Source organism: Erythrolamprus reginae, chromosome 4 (genome assembly GCF_031021105.1).
Source record: "Erythrolamprus reginae isolate rEryReg1 chromosome 4, rEryReg1.hap1, whole genome shotgun sequence".
Taxonomy (NCBI): Eukaryota; Metazoa; Chordata; class Lepidosauria; order Squamata; family Dipsadidae; genus Erythrolamprus; species Erythrolamprus reginae.
This window is the reverse complement of record NC_091953.1, coordinates 7,081,747-7,104,728: the sequence shown is the minus strand read 5'-3', so window position 1 is coordinate 7,104,728 and position 22,982 is coordinate 7,081,747. Positions and strand designations below refer to the sequence as shown.

Genomic DNA, 22,982 nt, shown 5'->3' with positions numbered 1-22,982 from the left:
CTTGCGTGCTCGATGAGCTTGGCTGTTTTCTTGCAGATGTTTCATGCCCCAAATAAGTAACATCATCACCGCTAGGCCTGCTGATGTTACCTAGTAGGGTGATGAAATGTCTGCAAGAAAAAAACAACCTCCACGGGTGCCTCCCATGGTCCAAATGTAGTCAGAGGTTGACCACCATATTCTGTGCCAGATGCAGCTTTTGAATTCTAATAAGAGCAATTCCATGTTGAACATTTGTTTTTATTTATTTGTTAGTTCGATTTCTAGGCTGCCCTTCTCCTGAGACTCAAGGCAGCTTACAAAATATCAAATACACCCCTCTTTCTTCACCTGATGCCATTGGGCTCCTGTGTCCTTAATCTGCAGCCTACCTATGGTAGACCGTTCTTAAGTTTTTCTGATAATTAAACCGTGGTGGTGCAGTGGTTAGAGTGCAGTACTGCAGGCTGTTTTTGAACTTTTGCACAGTTCAAATCTCACCAGCCTTCCATCCTTCCGAGGTGGGTAAAATGAGGACCCAGATCATAGTTCCCTCTAAGCTGAGCAGTGAGCAATGGCTCACTTAAAAATCAACATCAACTCAGAGTTTTTCAAACCTGCCCAGAAGCCGAGAGGGAAAGAGTGAGAGGGGAAGAGTGCCGCCCAGTCCCAAAGGGACTGCCGCTCAGACGCTATACTTTTCCGCCCACCCCCCCAAAAAATTAGAGGGAACACTGACCCAGATTGTTGGGGGCAATAGGCTGACTCTGTAAACCACGTAGAGAGGGCTGCGAAGCACTGTAAAGTGGTATATAAGTCTAAGTGCTATTGCTAAGTACCTTCTGAATGGGTAAATTCACATATTCCACATCATATCAGAAACCTTACATGTAGACATTTCCATGATCTAAACATTTTAGAAGATATAGCTGTTTTTTCTCCGAAGGAGATAATACTGGAACTGCTGTCCTAAGGTAGAGATACGTAGTCTTCAATTTACATTTGGTTGTAAGTTGAGGACTACCTGTATAGATAGCAACACAAACTCCCTGTATTAGATATGTAACTTTTTGATGCTAAAAAAGGAGTAGAGTGGAAGTTACAACAAATATCAACATAAAATGGTAATTGATACTGACAGTCTGCTTGTATCTCAGTCACAAAGCTTTTGAGTGACTAGAAAGAAAAAATATTTAATCTGCCAATGTTAGATCTGCTTTCTTTGAAAATTTGGAAATCTGAAATCAATGAGTTGTGAATTTAAGTATCATTGTCCTAATGAGAATTCTGTTATTGGATGACATTGTTTAATTCTGGGGAAAGGAATCACAATTTCAAGAGAGAGAGAGTGAGAGAGAGACATAGATGCATGTTCTAATTTCTCTAGATTTGATAGGCCATTCTTTCAATATTACCACCCGCCAATCGTTACATTTGGAAACCTTTTATGCTTATAATTTCTGACATCTGCCTTTATTTTTCGTTTGCACGAATTGTGGTTTGCACGATTGTGTACCATTTGGCATGATGGGTTACGTTGTGTTGAATCCAAGTGTTTACAGTCGTAATGGGGGGCGTTTGTGGGTTTTTATGTCTATCATTTTCCGCCCTTTGTTTTTGCTTTTGTTACTAAATTTTAATTATCCTTGGAGAGTAAAAGTGGCACGAAACTTTGGTGACCAAAATAAGCACATACACGCACGTTTGGAAGCAGGAATGAATGCTGCAGGTTTTTTAAACAGTCTGTAAATTTATTAGGACTGTGAAATGAAAAAAATAATAATAAGAGAGGAAAAAGACTGACTTGTCAGGTTGAATATGTATAGATTTTATAATTTGTGCGGTAGCTCCCTGCAAGATTCAAGATAGCTCACATAAAATAAATAAATACAGGTATGGAAACAGCATACAGCATGCGCAGAAGCAAAAAAAATGGCAAAAATTACCAAAATCTCGCTCTCGTGTGCAGAAGCCAAATCTCGCGCCGATGGGTGCATATGTGACTGATGGGTGCCCATGCGCCCACGACAGCCGCCAAGGGCCCTCCGGTAAGAGTTAAAAAGAGCAGCAAGATTGGTTTGCTGCACATGCACAGAAGCCAAATCTCGTGGGGGTGGGGTGTGCCGTTGGTGCGCAGCTGCACATGCATCCCGAAATTTCCTACCAGAGCTGCGCACCTGGGCGCAACGGCTGCTGCCCCCCACTGTTTTCTACTTCCTCTCCTTTCATGATCCTCCCCTGAGTGAGATACAGTGGTACCTCTACTTACGAACTTAATTCGTTCCGTGACCAGGTTCTTAAGTAGAAAAGTTTGTAAGAAGAAGCAATTTTTCTCATAGGAATCAATGTAAAAGCAAATAATGGTGGAAGCCGTGTTTCCTCCCAAGAGATTCCCAGAGAGGCCCCACGGAGGCTTCTCCCTGCCTTTTCTGGCCCTGTTTCCTCCCAGGAGATTCCCAGAGAGGCCCCACGGAGGCTTCTCCCTGCCTTTTCCAGCCCTGTTTCCTCCCAGGAGATTCCCAGAGAGCCCCCACGGAGGCTTCTCCCTACCTTTTCCGGCCCTGTTTCCTCCAAGGTGATTCCTATAGAGGTCCCACGGAGGCTTCTCTCCTCCTTTTCCGGCCCTGTTTCCTCCCAAGAGATTCCTAGAGAGGCTCCACGGAGGCTTCTCCCACCTTTTCCAGCCCTGTTTCCTCCCAGGAGGTTCCTAGAGAGGCCCCACAGAGGCTTCTCTCTACCTTTTCCAGTTACACTTTTGTAGGCTTAGGCTTGTAAGTGGGAAATGGTTCTTGAGAAGAGGCAAAAAAATCTGGGACACCCAGTTCTTATCTAGAAAAGTTCCTAAGTAGAGGCGTTCTTAGGTAGAGGTACCACTGTACAGTGGTACCTCATCTTACGAACGCCTCTTCTAACGAACTTTTCAAGATACGAACCTGGTGTTTAAGATTTTTTTGCCTCTTCTTCCGAAATTTTTTCACCTTACGAACCCAAGCCGCTGCTGCTGGGATGAAGGGGTTTCTTTTCCCCCCCTTTTTTGAAGAAAGAAAAGGGAGGGGCGGCTTGGAGGGGGAAAGACTTTGCATTAACAAAAGTAGGAGAACAGCGTGCTTGCAGGCACTGAAAGAGTGTCTTTTGAAGAAAGAAAAGGGAGGGGCACCCCCCTTGCCTTTATTCCTTCCCACTCACCCTTTAGCCTAGCCTTGCTTCTTCCACCCGCCCCCTTTAGCTGCTCCTCCCTGCCCTCTGTTTGCCTCCCTTCTAAAGTTTGGGATTTTCCTGAAGGATTTGCACGCATTATTTGCTTTTACATTGATTCCTATGGGAAACATGGTTTCATCTTACGAACTTTTCACCTTGCGAACCTCCTCCTGGAACCCATTAAGTTTGTATCATGAGGTACCACTGTATCTCTAATTTTAAAAGTTATTTATTAAAGACACCCAACGCTTCATTCTTGAAGCCAACAGAAAGAAATTTCACACGGTCGCCACAGTTGTTTCCCACTTTTACCAGCCTAGTTGTTTTGTCAGCATGAGTGTGACAACAATTAGACGTCCTTGTTTTTGTTTCTCGTTTGTTTTTTTTCGGCCATGCCTCTTTTCCTTCACAGTCATTCAATGACAAGCGTAAAAAGAACTTCATCTTTTCACGAAAATTCCCATTCTACAAGAGCAAGGAGGTGGGTGAGCAGGACGCCAGTGACACCGAACGTAAGTAACATGTTTTGAGAGACAACCATCACAGCGAAACTCGTGGGTGACACGCACGGCACTTCACACACCTAGGCAAGCTTAAAGTCAGGTTCAGGACAGGTGAGGCATTACTACTATGATCGATGTATATAACAGTCTGGATTCCCCCACGGGGTTTACGAGGGGAGAGAAAAAGTTAAAATGTGTTATCTCTACTGCTTGAAAATATCCAAATGCCGGTTGGCCACCGTTCCTTCGCTTGGTCCATCTCAAAATTTGCTTAAGGAGAAAAACCATTTGTCTTTATAAAAAACAAATCTTTTGTGGACTGGGGTTTTCTTCACTGTCTCCATCTCCATCTAGCGATGTGGGTTGTCCTTGATTTACAACCATTCATTTAGCAGCCGTTCAGAGATACAACCATAGTTCCCTCTAAGCTGAGCAGTGAGCCATGGCGCACTTAAAAATCATCATCAACTCAGAGTTTTTCAAACCTGCCCAGAAGCCGAGAGGGAAAGAGTAAGAGGGAAGGAGAGAGAGAGGAAGAGAGAGAAACAGATAGAAAAAAGAGAGGAAGGAAAAGAGAAATAAAAAGAATGGGAGTAAGGAAGAGAGAAAGAAAATCAAAATCTAGTTTGAAACTAGCTCAACTATTTAAGTGGCATTTTGCTATTGATAGAGTTGCCCTATTATGAGCTCACTGTTATAGACATACAGTACAGTATTTTATTTTGAAATTCTCTGAGGCAAAACAGGGTGGGTTTTTTATTTGTTTGTTTGTTTGTTTGTTTATTATTTCTGTGCCGCCCAGTCCCGAAGGGACTGCCGCTCAGACACTATACTTTTCCGCCCACCCCCCCAAAAAATTAGAGGGAACACTGGATACAACGGTACCGAAACAGGTCCTTGGTGTTCTCTGACCTTGGTTGTTGTTAATCAGCCGAGGTGGCGCAGTGGGTAGAGTGTAGTACTACAGACCACTAAAGCTGACTGCTAGATCTGCAGGTCAGTGGTTCAAATCTCATCACCGGCTTAATTCAGCCTTCCACCCTTCCGAGGTGGGTAAAATGAGTAGCTGGATTGTGGGGGCAATATGCTGGCTCTGTTAAAAAGTGCTACTAATAATAATAATGTATTAGATTTGTATGCCACCCCTCTCCGAGGACTCGGAGCGGCTCACAACAAGCAATACAAAATACAAATCCAATATTAAAAACAATTTAAAACCCTTATTAAATCTTGTATCCCCTTGTATCCCCTCGTGAGATTTTGCTTCCTGTCCATGCGCAGAAGCAGAATCTCGCTGGGATGGGCAAGCATGCACGCCAGAGACCCAAAGCTACACACGCAGCGCACCAGTAGCATCGGTAACCACCATTCCCGCCTGCCCCAGCCATCTCCCAACAAGAAATGGCCAATGCGGGAAGCCAGATACACAACGACTACATGAGTCTTTTAACTACAGCTATTCGTTTCACGATCATGGCCCCCCCTCAAAAAAAATCGGTTGTAAAATTGGGTATGATTCACTTAACAACCAGCTTGATCAGCAGTGGAAATCCTGGTCTCGATTGCGCTCAAACATTGAGGAGTACCTGTACTCCTTGGTGAACTGTGCCTGCGAGTTCCCACTCAAACGTCTATAGCTTCGACTCCTTAGCTTGACAGTTCATTCCATTGAACTGGAAGGCTCTTGATAATGAGACGGCTTGGACTAGTTCCCAGCTATTTAAAAAATAGTGGGGAGTGCGGGAAAGTGTCTTCTCTGTGAAAATCAGATATCTGATTGAAGTTTTCCCGCTTTGCCACTTCACAGAATGCAGTTAAAATAGAAAGTCGAGATGCAAGCGATTTCTAAGCGATTTCTAGTACAAAAGAGTGAGAGAGAAGAGAGAGACACAGAGGAGAGATGCGGGAGAATATGAGTCTCCACTGGATTTAATATGTACATATTATATCCAGATATACTTTTTATTTTATTATTTATTGGATTTGTATGCCGCCCCTCTCCGCAGACTCGGGGTGGCTAACAACAATGATAAAAAGCAACATGTAACAATCCAATTTAATAAAATAACTAAAAACCCTTATTATAAAAACCAAACATACACACAAACATACCATACATAACTTGTAATGGCCTAGGGGAAGGAATTTCCTAACTCCCCCATGCCTGGCGACAAAGGTGGGTCTTGAGTAATTTGCGAAAGACAAGGAGGGTGGGGGCCGTTCTAATCTCTAGGGGGAGTTGATTCCAGAGGGCTGGGACCACCACAGAGAAGGCTCTTCCCCTGGGGCCCGGAAAACGACATTGTTTGGTCAACGGGACCCGGAGAAGGCCAACTCTGTGGGACCTTATCGGCCACTGGGATTCGTGCGGTAGAAGGCGGTTCCGGATGTATTCTGGCCCAATGCCATGTAGGGCTTTAAAGGCCATTACCAACACTTTGAATTGTGACCGGAAACCGATTGGCAGCCAGTGCAGGCCGCGGAGTGTTGCAGAAACGTGGGCGAATCTAGGAAGCCCCACAATGGCTCTCGCGGCCGCATTCTGCACGATCTGAAGTTTCCAAACACTTTTCAAAGGTAGCCCCATGTAGAGAGCGTTGCAGTAATCGAACCTCGAGGTGATGAGGGCATGAGTGACTGTGAGCAATGACTCCCTGTCCAAATAGGCTGCAACTGGTGCACCAGGCGAACCTGGGCAAACGCCCTCCTCGAACCTGGGCAAACGCCCTACATATGTAATAGTAAAAGTAAAGTTACAAGGCATGTAGCTCTCATGAGGAATGTTCACGGGGCAAGTTGGTATTACTATCATGTAGCAGGAAGCCAGCGGAAGAGAACAAGAGGTACCAATAGTCAGTGGATCATTGACTGGCGTTGTGGGGAAGGTTAAAGATGAGCATCCTCATTCTGTTTCCCTCCAAGTGCGAAGTGCGTGCTGTAATACGCTCCCTGAAAGCTAAGGGCAGGAACACTGCTGCAATGGGTGCCCAAGATTTGTGCGCGATGAGTGCCCAAGATTTTTCTTGCCGATTGCTGAGTTTTGAATTTTTTGGCTGAAGGAGAATGAGTAAGGCGCCACTGCATTGATAGATGTTTGCTCTCTGGAGTACCGTGATAAGGCCAAGTTTCATCTCCATCAGGATTGGGCTGCTGCCTGGACGGCAGGGGATGTAGTGGGGTAGTGAAAATGGAGCTCCACCCTAGAGCACCCAATTTGCACTAAAAGATGTCGAAAGAAAATGCAGAGTGTCCTGCATAAACCACGCCCACAGTGCGGTAGTAAAAAATTTGGTAGCCCTTCATTGATCTCTGGTCACTATACAGTTGAGAAAAGCCTCGCCTTCAATCGCGAAACAGTCAAGAGATTGTCGGGTGGCACTGACTCTGTCGATTTTGTGCGCTTCAGTAAGCAACTTGGGCACCCATCGCAGCAGCACTCAAAATCTCCCATAGGGGTGTGCAGGGGTACACGGCAGGGACCCACAGATGTGCATGAGTTGCCATTTCCACAATACCAAGGGCTGCCCAATACTGGTTGTAAGTCAAGGACTACCTGCATTTCTACCCCCACCCCACTAAACACAGTCATTTGCTTTCTCATTTTAACAACATCTCTTTGGCTTCCATGAAAGTCTTCGAATTGGGAGATTAAGACCTTATGTTGCTCAAAACACGGGAATCCAGATTGGATTATCTGCATGGTCTGTCATGGTAGTATCCATTTCAACTGCACTGACCTGTTCCTTCCTTCTCTGCGGGTGTTTTTTTCCTTTCATTGCTCTCTCCGGGGACTGCGGTGCAGGACTTCCCCGGATTAGGGGACGACGGTTATGGGACAAAGACTCTGAGTAAGTTCCCAGGAATGGTCACTTATAACCCTTTCTCTGGAAATAACTTTTTTTTTTCATTTCATTTCTCTTTTTTCCCCCTCCCTATTATTTTTAAAGTTTGGCTTTTTCATTTTCTTCCTAAAAAACCTTCCCCTCCTCCTTCTAAGCATGCACAAGATTAGATTTTACTTTTTGTCCCCAGCTTTGAATGCACTGGGGGGGAGGGGGACGAAAGAGGGGGTTTCTCATTGTATTTTATGTTCTGCATGACAACATTAATAGCATATAGCCTATGCAATGGGTATGTCGATCTCTGCTGATAACAAACATTATAATGCATATTGATTCTTTTGTGACTGTGGATTTCTTTAAAAAGAAGATTGGTGCTTTTTTTTTTTTTTTAGAACAATCTTAGGATTCTTGAAAAGTTGAAAAACACATTTCCCAGTCAAAAAAAATAGTTGCTGATGATGAAGAAGTTGCCCAAAAGGTGACTTATCCAAGATGGGCAATAGGGAGTAAGGTTGGTGATGAAGAAGCTGCCCAAAAGATAAGTTATCTAAGATGGGCAATAGGGACTAATTTGATGATGGAGAAGCTGCCCCAAAGATGGACAGTAGGGTATAAGGTTGATATTGAAGAAGGTGCTCTAAAGATGACTTACCCTACATGGACAATAACGAATAAGGTGTAATGTTGAAGAAACTGCCCAAAAGATGGACAGTAAGATATAAGGTTGATGTTGAAGAAGCTGCTCAAAAGATCAACAGTAGGGTATAAAGTTGATGTTGAAGATGCTGCTCAAAAGATGAGTTAACCAACATAGACAATAACAAGTGAAGTTGATGTTGAAGAAGCTGCCCAAAAGGTGACTTATCAAAGATGGAAGCTAGAGAGTAAGTTTCCTGATGAAGAAGCTGCCCCAAAAATGACTTATATCTGAGATGGACGATAGAGACTAAGTTTGATTTTGAAGAAGCTGCCCCAAGATAATTGATCCAAGATGGACAGTAGGATATAAAGTTGATATTTAAAAAGCTGCCCTTCATGTGATCTTGATTCTATCCCTCTGTTAATGCAGCCTTTAAGTACTAAGCAGTACATAAGTGTAGGTGTAAGCAATCACCTGTAAGCAGTTATAACACTGCTATGTCTCCCATAGTCCTTCTTTTCATAAAACTAGATATGCCCAGTTCCTGTAACCGTTCTTCATACCAACACATACTTACTTCACACCAACATACTTCACACCGACCTCCAGTCCCTTAATCATCTTTGTTGCTCTTCTCTGCACTTTCTAGAGTCTCAACATCTTTTTTGCATCGTCTTTCATCATATAATAATAATAACAACAGAGTTGGAAGGGACCTTGGAGGTCTTATAGTCCAACCTTGTTCTACCCTCAGGTGCTTTGGAGAATAGATTGACTCCTTCTTCTTTCTTCTTTCCATCCCCTTAAAAGGAAAAAAATATTAATAATTATAGCAGATTACAATTTCATGTTCTTTGTAGCAGATCTGAAAGTGTTCCCCTATAGGGCTGATCTTGTTTCTTGTTTGTGAATCAAACATTTGATTTCCAACCCAGCAAAAAGAGATTATGAAGTTGTAAAGCTTGTTAAATCCTAGGCAGAAAAAAAAATACAGTGATCCCTCGAATTTCGCGGGTTCAAACTTCGCGAAACGGTTATAACCACGGTTTTTCAGAAAATATTAATTAAAAAATACTCCGCGTTTTTTTTTCTATACCACGGTTTTTTTCACCCAATGATGTCATACGTCATCACCAAGAGTCACTTCTCTCTCTCTTTCTCTTTCTTTCCTGTCATTCTCTGCTTCAATCATTTTCTCATTTCTCTTTTTTTCTCCCCTTTTTTCTATCATTTCTCTCTCTCTCTCTCTACCTTCCACTCTCCCCCCTCTTGCTCTCTCTCTCTCTCTTTCTCCCTCTCTCTCTCCCTCTCTGTGAGAACGCTTGCCCCACCTCTCCTGCAGCTCCCTCGCTGATAGCTGGGACGAAAGCGCTCTCAGCTAAGGGACTGTGAGAGGGGCAGGGCGTTCATTCTCAAAGCGCTCAGAGTGGCTAGCGGCCGAATGAGGAGGATAAGAAGCTGTAGCTGCCAGCGCTGCTGCAGGAGGACCCGTGTCCCAAGAAAGCCGGTGAGAGGGGTGGATCGGGCGGGTGGGGGGTAGCGGCGAGGGGGCCGGAGGTGCTGGGGGGGCAGCCGACATTCAAAACAATCTTTGCCGGCCTCTGCACTTTCGTCACTCCCCACCCCCAACTTCAAGCCCGGCTCCTTGCGCGGCCTTGGAAAAGGGTGCGTGGGGGTAGTCTTTGGCTGTCCATAGCCAAAAATAGTGTTTTTACTTCCGCATCTCTACTTCGCGGAAATTCGACTTTCGCGGGCAGTCTGGGAACGCAACCCCCGCGAAAATCGAGGGATCACTGTATATTCAAGATCTTACTAGGGCATTTTCCTTGCCTACGATACCACAGTTACTCTGGATGTCAGTTAGTTAAGTCCTTTAAAAGAATCTTTAGAGAAATCTGTTCAGAAATGCCTTAGCAGCTCTAGGCAAGAAATCTTCTAGATTACTGATTTTCAAACTGTGCCATAGTTCAAAATGAGTTCAGGCAAACAAACTCTCTTGTCAGTAGCAATTTCACGTCCTTGCAAAGTGCAACCAGGGATAAATGTTGAGCATATTTAAAGGAAGCTTCTCGAAGTGGCTACTTTGCAAATGTCCTAGGTTACAATGGATGCCATTCCCTTCCATCACAGCATTGCTGGAGGTGCGGAGTAAGAGCTGCAACCTTATAGACCTGAAGGGTATCTCATCCAGTTTCATTCAACATCTTTTCAAAATTTTCAATATCCACATTTGGAATACTGTGTCCAGTTCTGGAGACCTCACCTACAAAAAGATATTGACAAAATTGAACGGGTCCAAAGACGGGCTACAAAAATGGTGGAAGGTCTTAAGCATAAAATTTATCAGGAAAGACTTCATGAACTCAATCTGTCTAGTCTGGAGGACAGAAGGGAAAGGGGGGACATGATCGAAACATTTAAATATGTTAAAGGGTTAAATAAGGTTCAGGAGGGAAGTGTTTTTAATAGGAAAGTGAACACAAGAACAAGGGGACACGATCTGAAGTTAGTTGGGGGAAAGATCAAAAGCAACATGGGAAAATATTATTTCCCTGAAAGAGTAGTAGATTCTTGGAACAAACTTCCAGCAGACGTGGTTGGTAAATCCACAGTCACTGGATTTAAACATGCCTGGGATAAACATATATCCATCGTAAGATAAAATATAGGAGATAGTATAAGGGCAGACTAGATGGACCATGAGGTCTTTTTTTGCCGTCAGTCTCCTCTTCGCTGTCATCCTCCTCCGGGCATGGAGCCAGCAAAGACACAGCCGGTCCCTGAGCAGCCGCAGTCTGAACCACAACAGTTGTTAAGCAACTCAGAGTTGTCCAGTGAAAACGTTGCTTGTCAGAAGGTTGCAAAAAGTGATCACGTGATTGTGAAACACTGTGACGTCATAACGTCTACGGAGAGGGGCGGCATACAAATCTAATAATTTGAATTGAATTGAATTGGAGTGACCATGGGGATGCTGCAAGGGTCATAAGGTTGAAAAAAATGGTCATAAGTCACTCTTTTCAATGCCGTTGTACCTTGGAAATCACAAAGGTTGTAACTTAAGGACTACCTATACACTGTATAATATTAAAGACCCACTGTGATGGGTCACTCGCATCCTGTGCAAATAGTTATGGACTCCGAGGATGCAGAGACGGTGGAGGGGTGATGCAGGCGTCCTGTATTCATGGCACCTGAGAGTGACAGTGACATTGATGAGGGGTCAGGATCAGAACGACAGCCAGGGCCTTCAGCAATGCCTGACATGGGTGAATCAGCACTTTTATTTATATATTTATTTTCTTTATTTATTGGATTTGTATGCCGCCCCTCTCCGAAGACTCAGGGCGTCTCACAACAAACATAGAATACATAATAAAACAATTTGATCCAATTAATAACAGTTACAAGACTTAAAAACATCCTAAAAACTTAAAAACATTCAAGTAACATTCACTCAATCAATAGATCATTCTAAAATACGTTCGTTGGTCAGGGGGGAAGAGATCTAATAGCCCCAGGCCATGAATAAATTAATTCATGAATAAATTAATAATGTATGCAATATTATCAAAATAATAAAGTATAAAGAGCATGTATATACAGAGGGAAAATATTTTACTATAGTAAAATAACCTGGGAACCAAGAGATCAAGTAGCTTTTAAAAAATCCAAAGGCCACAAGATTTGACTTAGTCATAGTATTTAGTCCTGCTCAGATTATAAAATATTAATACCTTTAAATATAACAAGAAATATACTATGATACCTTCTGTACCAGAAGTGCCTATTTTAACAAGCATACTTCCTGTCAGCAATGAAACAGCACTTCCTGTCAGCAATGAGTTAGCATTTCCAGGGCTGAGTGACTCAGGGGAAGAGGAGGAGCCGCTTCTGGAAGCTAGGGTTCGAAGGTCATGTAAAAGGCACGAATGGTTGGCTAGGAGAAGAGTCACTCATAAGTAGTGCTGCTGGGTAATTGGGTCACACCCTCACACTATTTAAGGGTGAGGCATGCTCCATCTTGTTGCAGAAAAACAATGTCATTCATTGAGGAATCATCTTGTCTTGTCTCTTGCACTCAATTTGGATTTTAAAAGACACATTCATGGCTTTGCTAATGAGCTTCGGTCCTGCAGTTAATTTCTGACAACGTCATCTGAGAACTCTAGCTACAACTGGTAATTATTACCAGGTTATCTTCACTTTGAGACTTTAGCCAAGTAATAACACTTTGGTAGATTTGCTTCTCTCTCTGAAAAGACTTTTAAAGGACATTTACAATATTGGGACATTTGTACATATTAAATCCTTTTATTAATTAGACACTTTGTGTGCATTTGATTATTAGGGCTGGCACTCGGACAGAACACCCACCTAGATAACAATAGGACTTTGACCACTCTTGCTACTTATAATAATAATAACAACAACAGGTATTGCCACATCCACTATCCAGTGGAGATGGTAGTATCTGGAGACAGCAGAATAGGAAAAAAAAGAACTTGAAGAGACCACAAAATATAAAGACCTGCAAATAGAAATAGATTGGCTGTGGTAGAAGCAAACCAAGGTAGTACCAATAATCCCAAAACATCTGGAGCACCACTTGAATATGATCGGCATTGATACATTGCCATCAGTCAATTGCAAAAGACTTTGAACAGCATCCATCCTATGATGACATATGCATTACATCAAACCTACGCATCTGCCGATCCCAAGTCCTTGGAAAGGACTCAGTGAGTAGACAAAAACATCTGGAGCACCACTCCAACACCATCGGCATTGATAAATTTGCTATCGGTCAATTGCAAAAGGCGGCTTTGGTTGGAACGGCATCCATCCCCTGATGACATCTGTATTACCATCAAACCTCCGCATCTGCCTTTCCCAAGTCCTTGGAAAAGACTCAGTGAGTAGACAAAAACATCTGGAGCAACACACAAATGCCATTGGCATTGATAAATTTGCCATCAGTCAATTGCAAAAGGCGGCTTTACTTGGAATGGCTTCTACCTTGCAACAATATCTGTAACACCGTCAACCGCCAGACTCAATGGGTAGACAAATGTGCCAAATCTAGCTTGAACATATGGATGACTGTGGAACGAACCACCACCACCAAGAACAACAGCAATAACATTAGTATCAGCCATGGTGGTTAAAGATGTTTTAGAGGGCAAAGTGGTGGGTCAGGAAAGATTTAATTGTCCCCTCTACATTGCTCCTCCTGAGTCACAATTCTTTGACCCAGGGCAGGAGTAGGCAAAGTTGGCTCTTCTATGACATGTGGACTTCAACTCCCAGAATTCCTGAGCCAATTGTGCGAGTTCAGGAATTCTGGGAGTTGAAGTCCACATGTCATAGAAGAGCCAACTTTGCCTACCCCTGCCCCAGACGCCTTCACAAAAGAGATAGATAGCCTCATGCATCACTAGCAAGTCCATGTACATCTCATATTGAGTCATGTGTCACATGACTGTCGTCCCTCTTTGGTTTCTCATTGCCCCTTTGAAAACATTTGAGAAATGTTTGCGAAACCAAGTCTTGGCAAAGACGTCCCTTAATGCTTTCTTTGGCAGCCGTCACTTGGGGTACATCACCGGCAATACCACCCTTTCTCGGCGTATCCACCAATGATAATGTCTGTTGGCCTCCGTAGCCAAGGTTCTGGGAAACTCTTTGGCTGACTTAACCGCGCCGTCGCTTTCGATTCTTCCATTTGCATGCCGATTGCATGACTGGGTAGATTGCTTGACATTTCTGCAGCTTGACTATCTCCTTTTAATTTGCTCTCCTGTTCTTCTCCAGAACACCTCTCTTCTAATGCCAGCGATAGCGAAAGTAGCTACAGTAAGTTATGGCATTTCTTGGGTTCTTTTACTTTGGCTTTCCTTTTGAAGACTTGGTTTCCTTTTTCCTTTCTTTCCACCCCTGGGTTTTTCTTCTTTCATTTTTTGCTTTTCAGATTCTAAAAAGACTTTGTGAACAAGAGGTGGAATATATATATATATATAAACGGGCTGCGAATATGTGTCCCTTCTTATGCACCTCTGAAATGGACCTGGACTCCTTTGTCAAGGTGTTGCCAAAAAATTAATGTAGTTTTAATAATTTAAGTCCAGCAGGTCAATGTTCAACCATCATTTTTCAAGAAAATGGAGCAGACGCTTTCAATCCAACACATAATTTGCAGTGATAGATACTAACAGGGATTGAGCTGAGACTGAATAAAAAGTTCTACATCCCTTAATACAGTGTTTTTCAACCAGTGTGCCGTGGCACACTAGTGTGCCGCGAAACATGGTCAGGTGTGCCGCAAAGAAAGAAGCTCAGGTTCCGGTCTCGCAACTTTTTGCTGAGAGAGAGTGAGAGTGAAAGAGAGAGAAAGAAAGAAAGAGAGAGAGAGAAGAGAAAGAGAGAGAGAAAACAAGAGAGAGAAAGAGAGTGAGAGAGAGAAAGAGAGAGAAAGAAAAGAGAAACAGAGAGAAAGCAAGAGTGAGAGAGAGAGAAAGCAAGAGAGAAAGAGAAAGAAAGCAAGAGAGAGAGAGAGAAAAGGAGAGGGAGAGAGAAATGAGCAAAAAGGGGAGGAAAAAAGAGATGAGAAAATGATTGAAACAGAGAATGAGAGGAAAGAGAGAGAAACAAAAGAGAGAGAAGTGACTCTTGATTTAAAGCATAGGATAAAAAGCACCCAAAGAATAAGAGAGAAAAAACCCCTAGCCCGCACCTGTTTTGGAAATGGTTCAAGAGTGTGTATACACACACAAGGGTGGGGGAGGAGACGGATGGAAAAAGAGAGGAGAGTGTCTTAGGGTGTCATTTTGTGTCATTTTGGTTGGTGGTGTGCCCCAGGATTTTAAAATATAAAAAATGTGCCACGGCTCAAGAAAGGTTGAAAATCACTGCCTTAATACATTGGAGAACACCCAAATTATAGGAGGTGGCTTTCAAAATCTCCTTCTTTGAAATGCTGAACATTATATGTGGTTAAGGCATTTGATTGAATAGAGCTGAACCCAAGTAAGCAAATTTATAGAGAGTTATTGCTATCCTGCCTTTATTATTTTTGCAAATGACTCAAGGCGGCAAGCAGATCACAACACTTTCCTCCTTCTGCTTTCCCCACAACAACAATTCTGTGAGGTGAGTTGGGAAGAGAGAGTGACCAGCCCAAGGTCACCCAGCTGGCTTTCATGCCTAAGGCAGAGCTAGAACTCACAGTCTCCTGGTGATTGGCCAAGTTCACCCAATTGTTTTTCATGCCTAAGACAGGAATAGAACTCACAGTCTCCAACTTGCTAGACTATTGCTTTAACCACTAGACCACTAGTGATGGCAAACCTATGGCACGGGTGCCACAGGTGGCGTGCGGAGCCATATCTGCTAGAACGCAAGCCGTTGCCCTAGCTCAGCTCCAATGTGCATGTGTGTGCCAGTGTGCTGATTTTCGGCTCACCTGGAGGCTCTGGAAGGGCATTTTTTGCTTCTGGAGAGTCTCCAGGCGGATAGGGGATGGCATTTATACTCTCCCAGGCTCCAGAGAAGCCTTTGGAGCCTGGGGGAGGTGAAACACGAGCCTACTGGGCCCACCAGAAGTTGGGAAACAGAGGGATTCCAGGGAGTGGGGAAAGCTGTTTTTGCCCTCCCCAGGCATTAAATTATGGGTGTGGGCACTCATGCATACGCAATAGCATGCACCCACACTCCTTTGGCATCCAAGGGAATAAAGGTTCACCATCACTGCTCCATACCAGCGATAGTGAACCTTTTTTTTCCTTGGGTGCCGAAAGAATTTGCACACGTGCTATTGTGCCTTTGTGACTGCCCACACCCATAATTTCAATGTCCTAGGGAAGATGAAAACAGCTTCCCTTGCCCCCCGGAGGCCTCTAGAGGCTGTTTCCCAACTTCTGGTGGGAAGGCTCGTGTTTCGCCCTCCCCAGGCTCCAAAGACTTCCCTGGAAGTGGGGAGGGTAAAAATGCCCTCCCCCACCCTTCCGGGGGCTCTCTGCAAGTCAAAAACGCCCTCCCAGAGCCTCTGTGCAAGCCAAAAATCAGCTGAATGGCACAAACGTAGAAACATAGAAGTTTGACGGCAGAAAAAGACCTCATGGTCCATCTCGTCTGCCCTTATACTATTTTCTGTATTTTATCTTAGGATGGATCTATGTTTATCCCAGGCATGTTTAAATTCAGTTCCTGTGGATTGACCAACCACATCTACTGGAAGTTTGTTCCAAGGATCTACTACTCTTTCAGTAAAATAATATTTTCTCATGTTGCTTTTGATTTTTCCCCCAACTAACTTCAGATTGTGTCCCCAATGTGATCTTGCCATAAGTTCACCATCACTGCCCTATACCATTTCAAGCCAATGGTTCTCCAATCTTTTCTTTGAAATCTCCAATGTTGGAGCATTATGAGAATAATCTTAGAGCACGCACATCCTTCTCAATGCAGATTCCTCCACTAAGTCAGTATTTCTCAACCTTCACCTCTTTCAAGTTGTGTGGACTTCAACTCCCAGAATTCCCTAACCAGCATGCTGGGAGTTGAAGTCCACGCATCCTCAAAGTCATCAAATTTGGGGGAGAAAACCCCACCACTTTGGGTCATTTCGGAGGCCTGTGTATCTACCCTGTTTGCAATGATAAATCACAGGCTAACTTAAAACTTTGAGCCAAAATAGATTGCTTGAAAGCATTTAGGAGTAACTTGTACGTAAGCCTACTCAAGGAAGTAAACGTGACGTTGGGGAGCATTTTGCAAGCGCTATGTCTCAATGCTGATTTTCTCTCTGTTTTCTTCTTTCAACCAGGAGGTCAAGAGGACTGCATTCTCTCCTACGAACCTGTTACACGGCAGGAAAGTAAGCAAGCTTTGGTGTGTTGGAAGGAATATCCTTCTGGGTTGAGTTCCAATTGGGGAAAAAGACCCTGGATCAGTGAGGGGCTGCCCAATGCTGGCGCTACCAATCCAGTCCTGGTGGTGGATGCGGGCATTCGTGCATCCGACATGCGCAAACCCAGTGCAAGAGTCCGTTTCTGCACATGTGCGCAGAAGTGAAATCTCGCACGAGGATGCTTGCACGCATGAGATTTTGTTGATTTTTACCAATTTCTTTGCTTTTGCGCATGCGTAAAAGCAAAAATAAGCCCCCATATCACCAAAATCTCAGACCTGCGCATGCGCAGAAACCAAATCTCAAGCACGGGCATGCGTGCACATGCGTGTGAATTGGCATTTCCGCTAAGGATTGGAGCCATATTTCGAAACCAATATAAATTCTTTTTTTAAAAAAAATATTTTAATTGATTTTTATAATATTATGAAACCAATATATTTATTTATTTATTTATTTATTTATTTATTTTATTTATTCATTTGTCCAATACATAAATACATAGGAAGAAAATAGACATGTGGTAATATAAAAGAGGGTGAAGGTGAACTTAAAGGAGAGGATATATGAAAGGAAGAGAATATATAAGATAGGTCAGAGAAAGGAAAGACAATTGGACAGGGGACGAAAGGCACACCAGTGCACTTATGTACGCCCCTTACTGGCCTCTTAGGAAACTGGAGAGGTCAATCGTGGAGAGTCTAAGGGAGAAGTGTTGGGGGTTAGGGGTTGACACAATTGAGTCCGGTAATGAGTTCCACGCTTCGATAACTCGATTGTTGAAATCATATTTTTTACAGTCAAGTTTGGAGCGGTTCGTATTAAGTTTGAATCTGTTGCGTGCTCTTGTGTTGTTGCGGTTGAAGCTGAAGTAGTCATTGACCGGTAGGACATTGCAGCATATGATCTTGTGGGCAATGCTCAGATCGTGTTTTAGGCGCCGTAGTTCTAGGCTTTCTAGGCCTAGGATTGTTAGTCTATTTCCGTAGGATATTCTGTTTCGAGTGGAGGAGTGAAGGGCTCTTCTGGCGAAATATCTTTGGACATTTTCAAGGGTGTTGATGTCTGAGATGTGGTATGGGTTCCAGACAGATGAGCAGTAGTCTAGGATGGATCTGGCAAAAGTTTTGTAGGCTCTTGTAAGTAGGGTGAGGTTGCCTGAGCAGAAGCTGGGTAGGATCAGGTTGACAACTGGTCACATTGGCACACAGGGCATTTATAAGCAAAGGAGAACAGGACAGGAAGATTCTGCTGATGATGTTACCTAGTTAGGTAACAAAACGTTCAGAAGCTAAATTGAAAGAAGCTTGGAGAGCAAACCATTGCTAAAACTCGAGCTACAAACATTTTCTATTATTTCAAAGAGAGGATGTTGTGTTGTAGATTACAAGGGACTATCTTTTTAAAAAATATTTAGTTCCCACCTAAAAGACCCACAAAGTCTATTCGGGGCAGAAGGAGTGCTTCTAAACCCACTTCGGGTTTACTCACTTTCTGCAAGCAAAGATCTATTGTTTACCAAAATCCATGCATGAGAAAAAGCAGGAAGTGGAACCCCAAGGCCATCATGCTATGCAATGAACCATTGCAGATTCAAATTCAGAGATAGCAATGATTTAATATCCTGCCATCTAAAAAAATGTTTTCATTTGTTTTTTGTTTTTTGTTTTTATTTTATTCATTTGTTTTTTTCAAATATAACATACAAAAAAGAAAAAACATACATAAAAACATACAACATTTGGGAAATGAAAGTTTCCCCACTTTTTAGGTGTTTGATCAGAGAATTTTGCTTCTTTCACAAAGTATTAATTTTTCAATTCTTTTATTCGACGTGCTGCTTCACGTAGATGTTTATTTATTTCTTTGTTGCTCTTTTCTTTAGCCAGTTGTAAAATTTTGCCCATATTTTATAGTAATCTGATTCTTCTTTTCCCTCTAATCTTTTAGATAACCTGTCCATCTCCGCACAGTCTAGCATTTTTTAAATTATTATATTTTCTTCCGGTAGTTTGTCTATTTTCCATTGTTGGGCATATACTATCCTGGCAGCTGTTAGTATGTGTATAGCTAGATATCTTACCTCTTTTTCTAGTTTTTTAATTAAAAAATACCCAATAAGTATAATTCTGGGGTTTTTTCAATTTCTTCATTTACTATTTCTTTTAACCAATTTGTTATTTTATACCAGAAATTTTTTGCCTTTGTGCATGTCCATCATTGGTGGTAGAACGTTCATTTGTAATGGAGTGGCCGAATATGGTACAAAGGGCATGTTGCCAACTTTTAATATTCTACTTTCTTCATCATTTTAATGAATATTTAAACCACGTAACATCAAGCCTCGTAAGTTGCAATTGCTAGATATGAATGCTAGGAATTCACATTATCCAAATAAAAATAGGTTTTTCAGGAGTCTGTTTCATGACTTGGTGAAGCTCAGGTCAGAACAAAAGCTACACTGGCCATCATCTTTTCTTTCTGCATTTCAGTTAATTACACCAGGCCAGTGATTATCCTCGGGCCAATGAAAGATCGGATAAATGATGATTTGATATCTGAGTTTCCTGACAAATTTGGTTCCTGCGTCCCACGTAAGTATTGTATATCAGGAGGCATCTCTCTGAATACTGTATATTGTTTGTTCCAAGCATCTACTCCTCTTTCAGCAAAGTAACATTTTTTCACGTTGCTTCTGATCTTCCCCCAACCAACCTCAGATTGTGCCCCCTTGTTCTTGTGTTCACTTTCCTATGAAAAACACTTCCTTGTTTAACCCTTTAACACATTTAAATGTTTCGATCATGTCTCCCCCTTTCCCTTCTGTCCTCCAGACCAGTGTTTGATCAGGTGTGCCGCGAAGCTCAGAGAGAGAAAGAAATCAAGAGAGAGAGAGAGAAAGAAAGAAAGAGAGAGAGAAAGCAAGAGAGAGAGAAAGAAAGAAAGAGAGAGAGAAAGAAAGAGAAAAAAGCAAGAGAGAGAAAGAGCGAGTGAGAGAGAAAGAGAACAAGAAAGAGAAAGAAAGAAAGAAAGAGAGAGAGAGAAAGAGAAAGAGGGAGGGAAGGAAGGAAGGAGAGAGAGAGAAAGACATAGAGGGAGGGAGAGAGAAAGAGAGCAAAAAAGAGAGGAAGGAAGGAAGAGAAAGAAAGAAGGATGGAGAGAGAGAAAGAAAGAGGAAGGAAGAGAGAAAGAGGGAAGGAGAGAGAAATAAAGCAAAAGGGAGGAAGAGAGAGAGAGAGAATTTTTTGTCCAAACTTTTTTTAGCCACCCCCCCCCCCCCCGCTCAATGTGCCCCAGGGTTTCGTAAATGTAAAAGATATGCTGCGGCTCAAAAAAGGTTGAAAATCACTGCTCCAGACTATACAGATGGAGTTCATGAAGTCTTTCTTGATTAGTTTTATGCTTAAGACCTTCCATCATTTTTGTAGCCCGTCTTTGGACCCGTTCAATTTTATCCATCTCTTTTTGTAGGTGAGGTCTCCAGAACTGGACACGGGGTCTCACTAGAACGCTATACAGCGTGATCACAAACTCCCTCCTGAGGATAGGATAGGAATTTCAGTTGCTGAGCGATGTAATCGTTCTGCGGACAATCATGTAACCAGACTAGATTTTTAATAAATAAATAAATAAATAAATAAATACTGTATAAAGAAAATTTTTAAAAGTAAAAATAATTTTTTCCAAGGGGTTGGACTGGAAGACTTCCTGTTCTGTTATTCTGTAGATCTGTTTTTCAGTCAAAGTAAATATAAAGAGTCTTGGTTCGCTTAGCAAACCCCCTTTCCTTTCTTTTTTTGTTGCTCCCAAGATACCACTCGACCGAAGCGCGATTATGAAGTGGACGGTCGAGATTACCACTTCGTCATTTCTAGAGAACAAATGGAAAAGGACATTCAAGAGCACAAATTCATCGAAGCTGGCCAGTATAACGATAATCTGTATGGAACGAGTGTGCAGTCCGTGCGATTTGTAGCCGAAAGGGTAAATGACCCAGATGGTACAAATGCAGAATGTACTATATATCATACTGAATTATATTAAATGCAATTGTAGATCTGGATTGCTTTCATATGGGGAAAGCTGAGAACCAGCTTACATAGAAAAGCATATGATTTCTGTCTATATAATTCCTAATAAGAAGAGCCACGGTGGCATAGTGGTTAGAATGCAGTACTGCAGGCTAATTCTGCTGATTGACTGCTGCCAGCAGTTTGGCGGTTCGAATACCACCAGGCTAAAGGTTGACTCAGCCATCTGTCCTTCCGAGCTCGATAAAATGAAGACCCATATTGTTGGGGGTGATATGCTAACTCTGTAAACTGCTTAGAGAGGGCTGTAAAGCACTGTGAAGCTGTATATACCATATTTAAGAGGAAAACAAGGAAAAAAGACCTCTGCCTCCCAGCAATTTGCCATGTAGGCTGTCCAGGTCATTCTTTCTGGGTCGAAGAATTCAGGTGGCTGGACTACCGACGGAGTAGCCATGATAGCACACGGAGGGTCGGTCTCCTCGTCGCCAATGTAATAACTCTCAAAGAAGGTTGAATCAAGCAAGGTTTATTTCTCTAACAGGACAAGGAAGTCAATTCAGTCAAGAAGCAATGGAGTATTAAGAGCTCTATACAATGACAGTTCTCACTATTTATACAATCTAGCCCAGCAACAGGGCAGTTTTACAAAGATACATTTGTAGCGCCAAAAGAAGGCAACCAATCAACATGCAATAAACAAATCTGAACTTTTGACTTTTACCCTGTCTGGGTAGGTCACCCGGGCAAATATCTAACACAGATTATATACACTATTTGTTGTTTATTTCTGTGCATGTTTGCCTGATCCATAGAAATAGCAAAGAATTTGAGAAATGTACATTATGGCAGTATATTAACACCAGAACGTTTTCTTAAATGTAATCACACTAACTCCTCCCAATTCTTTAAGAAGATCTACTCCAAGCATGACAAAGTCAGGATTTAACTCAGCTGCTTTAGCTTAACACTAAACAGGACACTGTTACAGTTCAGACTATACTTGTAAAGAACTGTTAAAATTGATGTGTCTTTTTTGCGGTATACATTATTCTCTGATTTTTAAAAGAAGATACAATAGCACTGGGCCTCTTCAGATCAAGCATTAATTTTAAAAAGCTTCTTCATTCTGTTATATTGTCTAGAATAATAATAAAGCAGTCTTTTTAAAAAAAATAAGTCTAATAATGGGAACATTCTACAGACATTTATAGTTATTGACTTTCCTCCTTGCATCTTGATTCAGCAACTGATTAGCACAAGAAAATAAAATTCTGCCTCAGCCTCTCCCTCCCAATTTGCTTCCTTGCAGCTTTAGTTTCACTTTCATTTTAGCACATGACCCGCCTGCAGCTTCAATCAGCTAATAATCAGTTTGCTGCAAGGAGGTAAATTGCTGGGAGGCAGAGGCCAAAGGGTGGGGATGGCTGGGTGGGGCTACATTCAGTGTATAAGACACACCCAAGTTTTCAACCTCTTTTGAGGAGTAAAAAAGTGTCTCTTATATTCCGAAAAATACGGTAAGTCTAAGTTCTATTGCAATTGTTAACATAATGACGAATGGTCATAATACATTCTATAATTATAGGTTCCTAAGTATAAAGGTTTTAAGAAGGAGCAATTTTTCCCATAGGAATCATTGTAAAAGCAAATAATGTGTGCGATTTGGGGAAACCACAGGGAGGGTAGAGGCCCTGTTTCCTTCCAGGAGATTCCTAGAGAGGCCCACGGAGGCTTCTTCCAGCCTTTTCCAGCCCTATTTTCTCCCAGGAGATTCCTAGAGAGGCCCACGGTGGCTTCTTCCTGCCTTTTCTGGCCCTATTTCCTCCCAGGAGATTCCTAGAGAGGCCTCACAGAGGCTTCTCCCCGCCTTTTCCGGCC

The 22,982-nt window shown here is 42.5% G+C and overlaps 1 protein-coding gene across 7 annotated transcripts in view; it reads left to right on the top strand.

Annotated features, from left to right (window-relative positions):
• The window catches only part of DLG2 (discs large MAGUK scaffold protein 2), a 1,028,485-nt gene that overhangs the window by 995,071 nt on the left and 10,432 nt on the right, over window positions 1-22,982 (top strand). For 6 of the 7 annotated variants that reach the window (XM_070749573.1, XM_070749577.1, XM_070749574.1 and 3 more), the window contains 4 exons: window positions 3,590-3,689; window positions 16,987-17,037; window positions 19,563-19,664; window positions 20,882-21,054. In XM_070749573.1, coding sequence (XP_070605674.1) covers window positions 3,590-3,689; window positions 16,987-17,037; window positions 19,563-19,664; window positions 20,882-21,054 — 426 coding nt within the window. Of the gene's footprint in view, window positions 1-3,589; window positions 3,690-7,482; window positions 7,529-16,986; window positions 17,038-19,562; window positions 19,665-20,881; window positions 21,055-22,982 lie in introns of all 7 variants that reach the window. The other variant, XM_070749578.1, reaches the window with a different exon arrangement.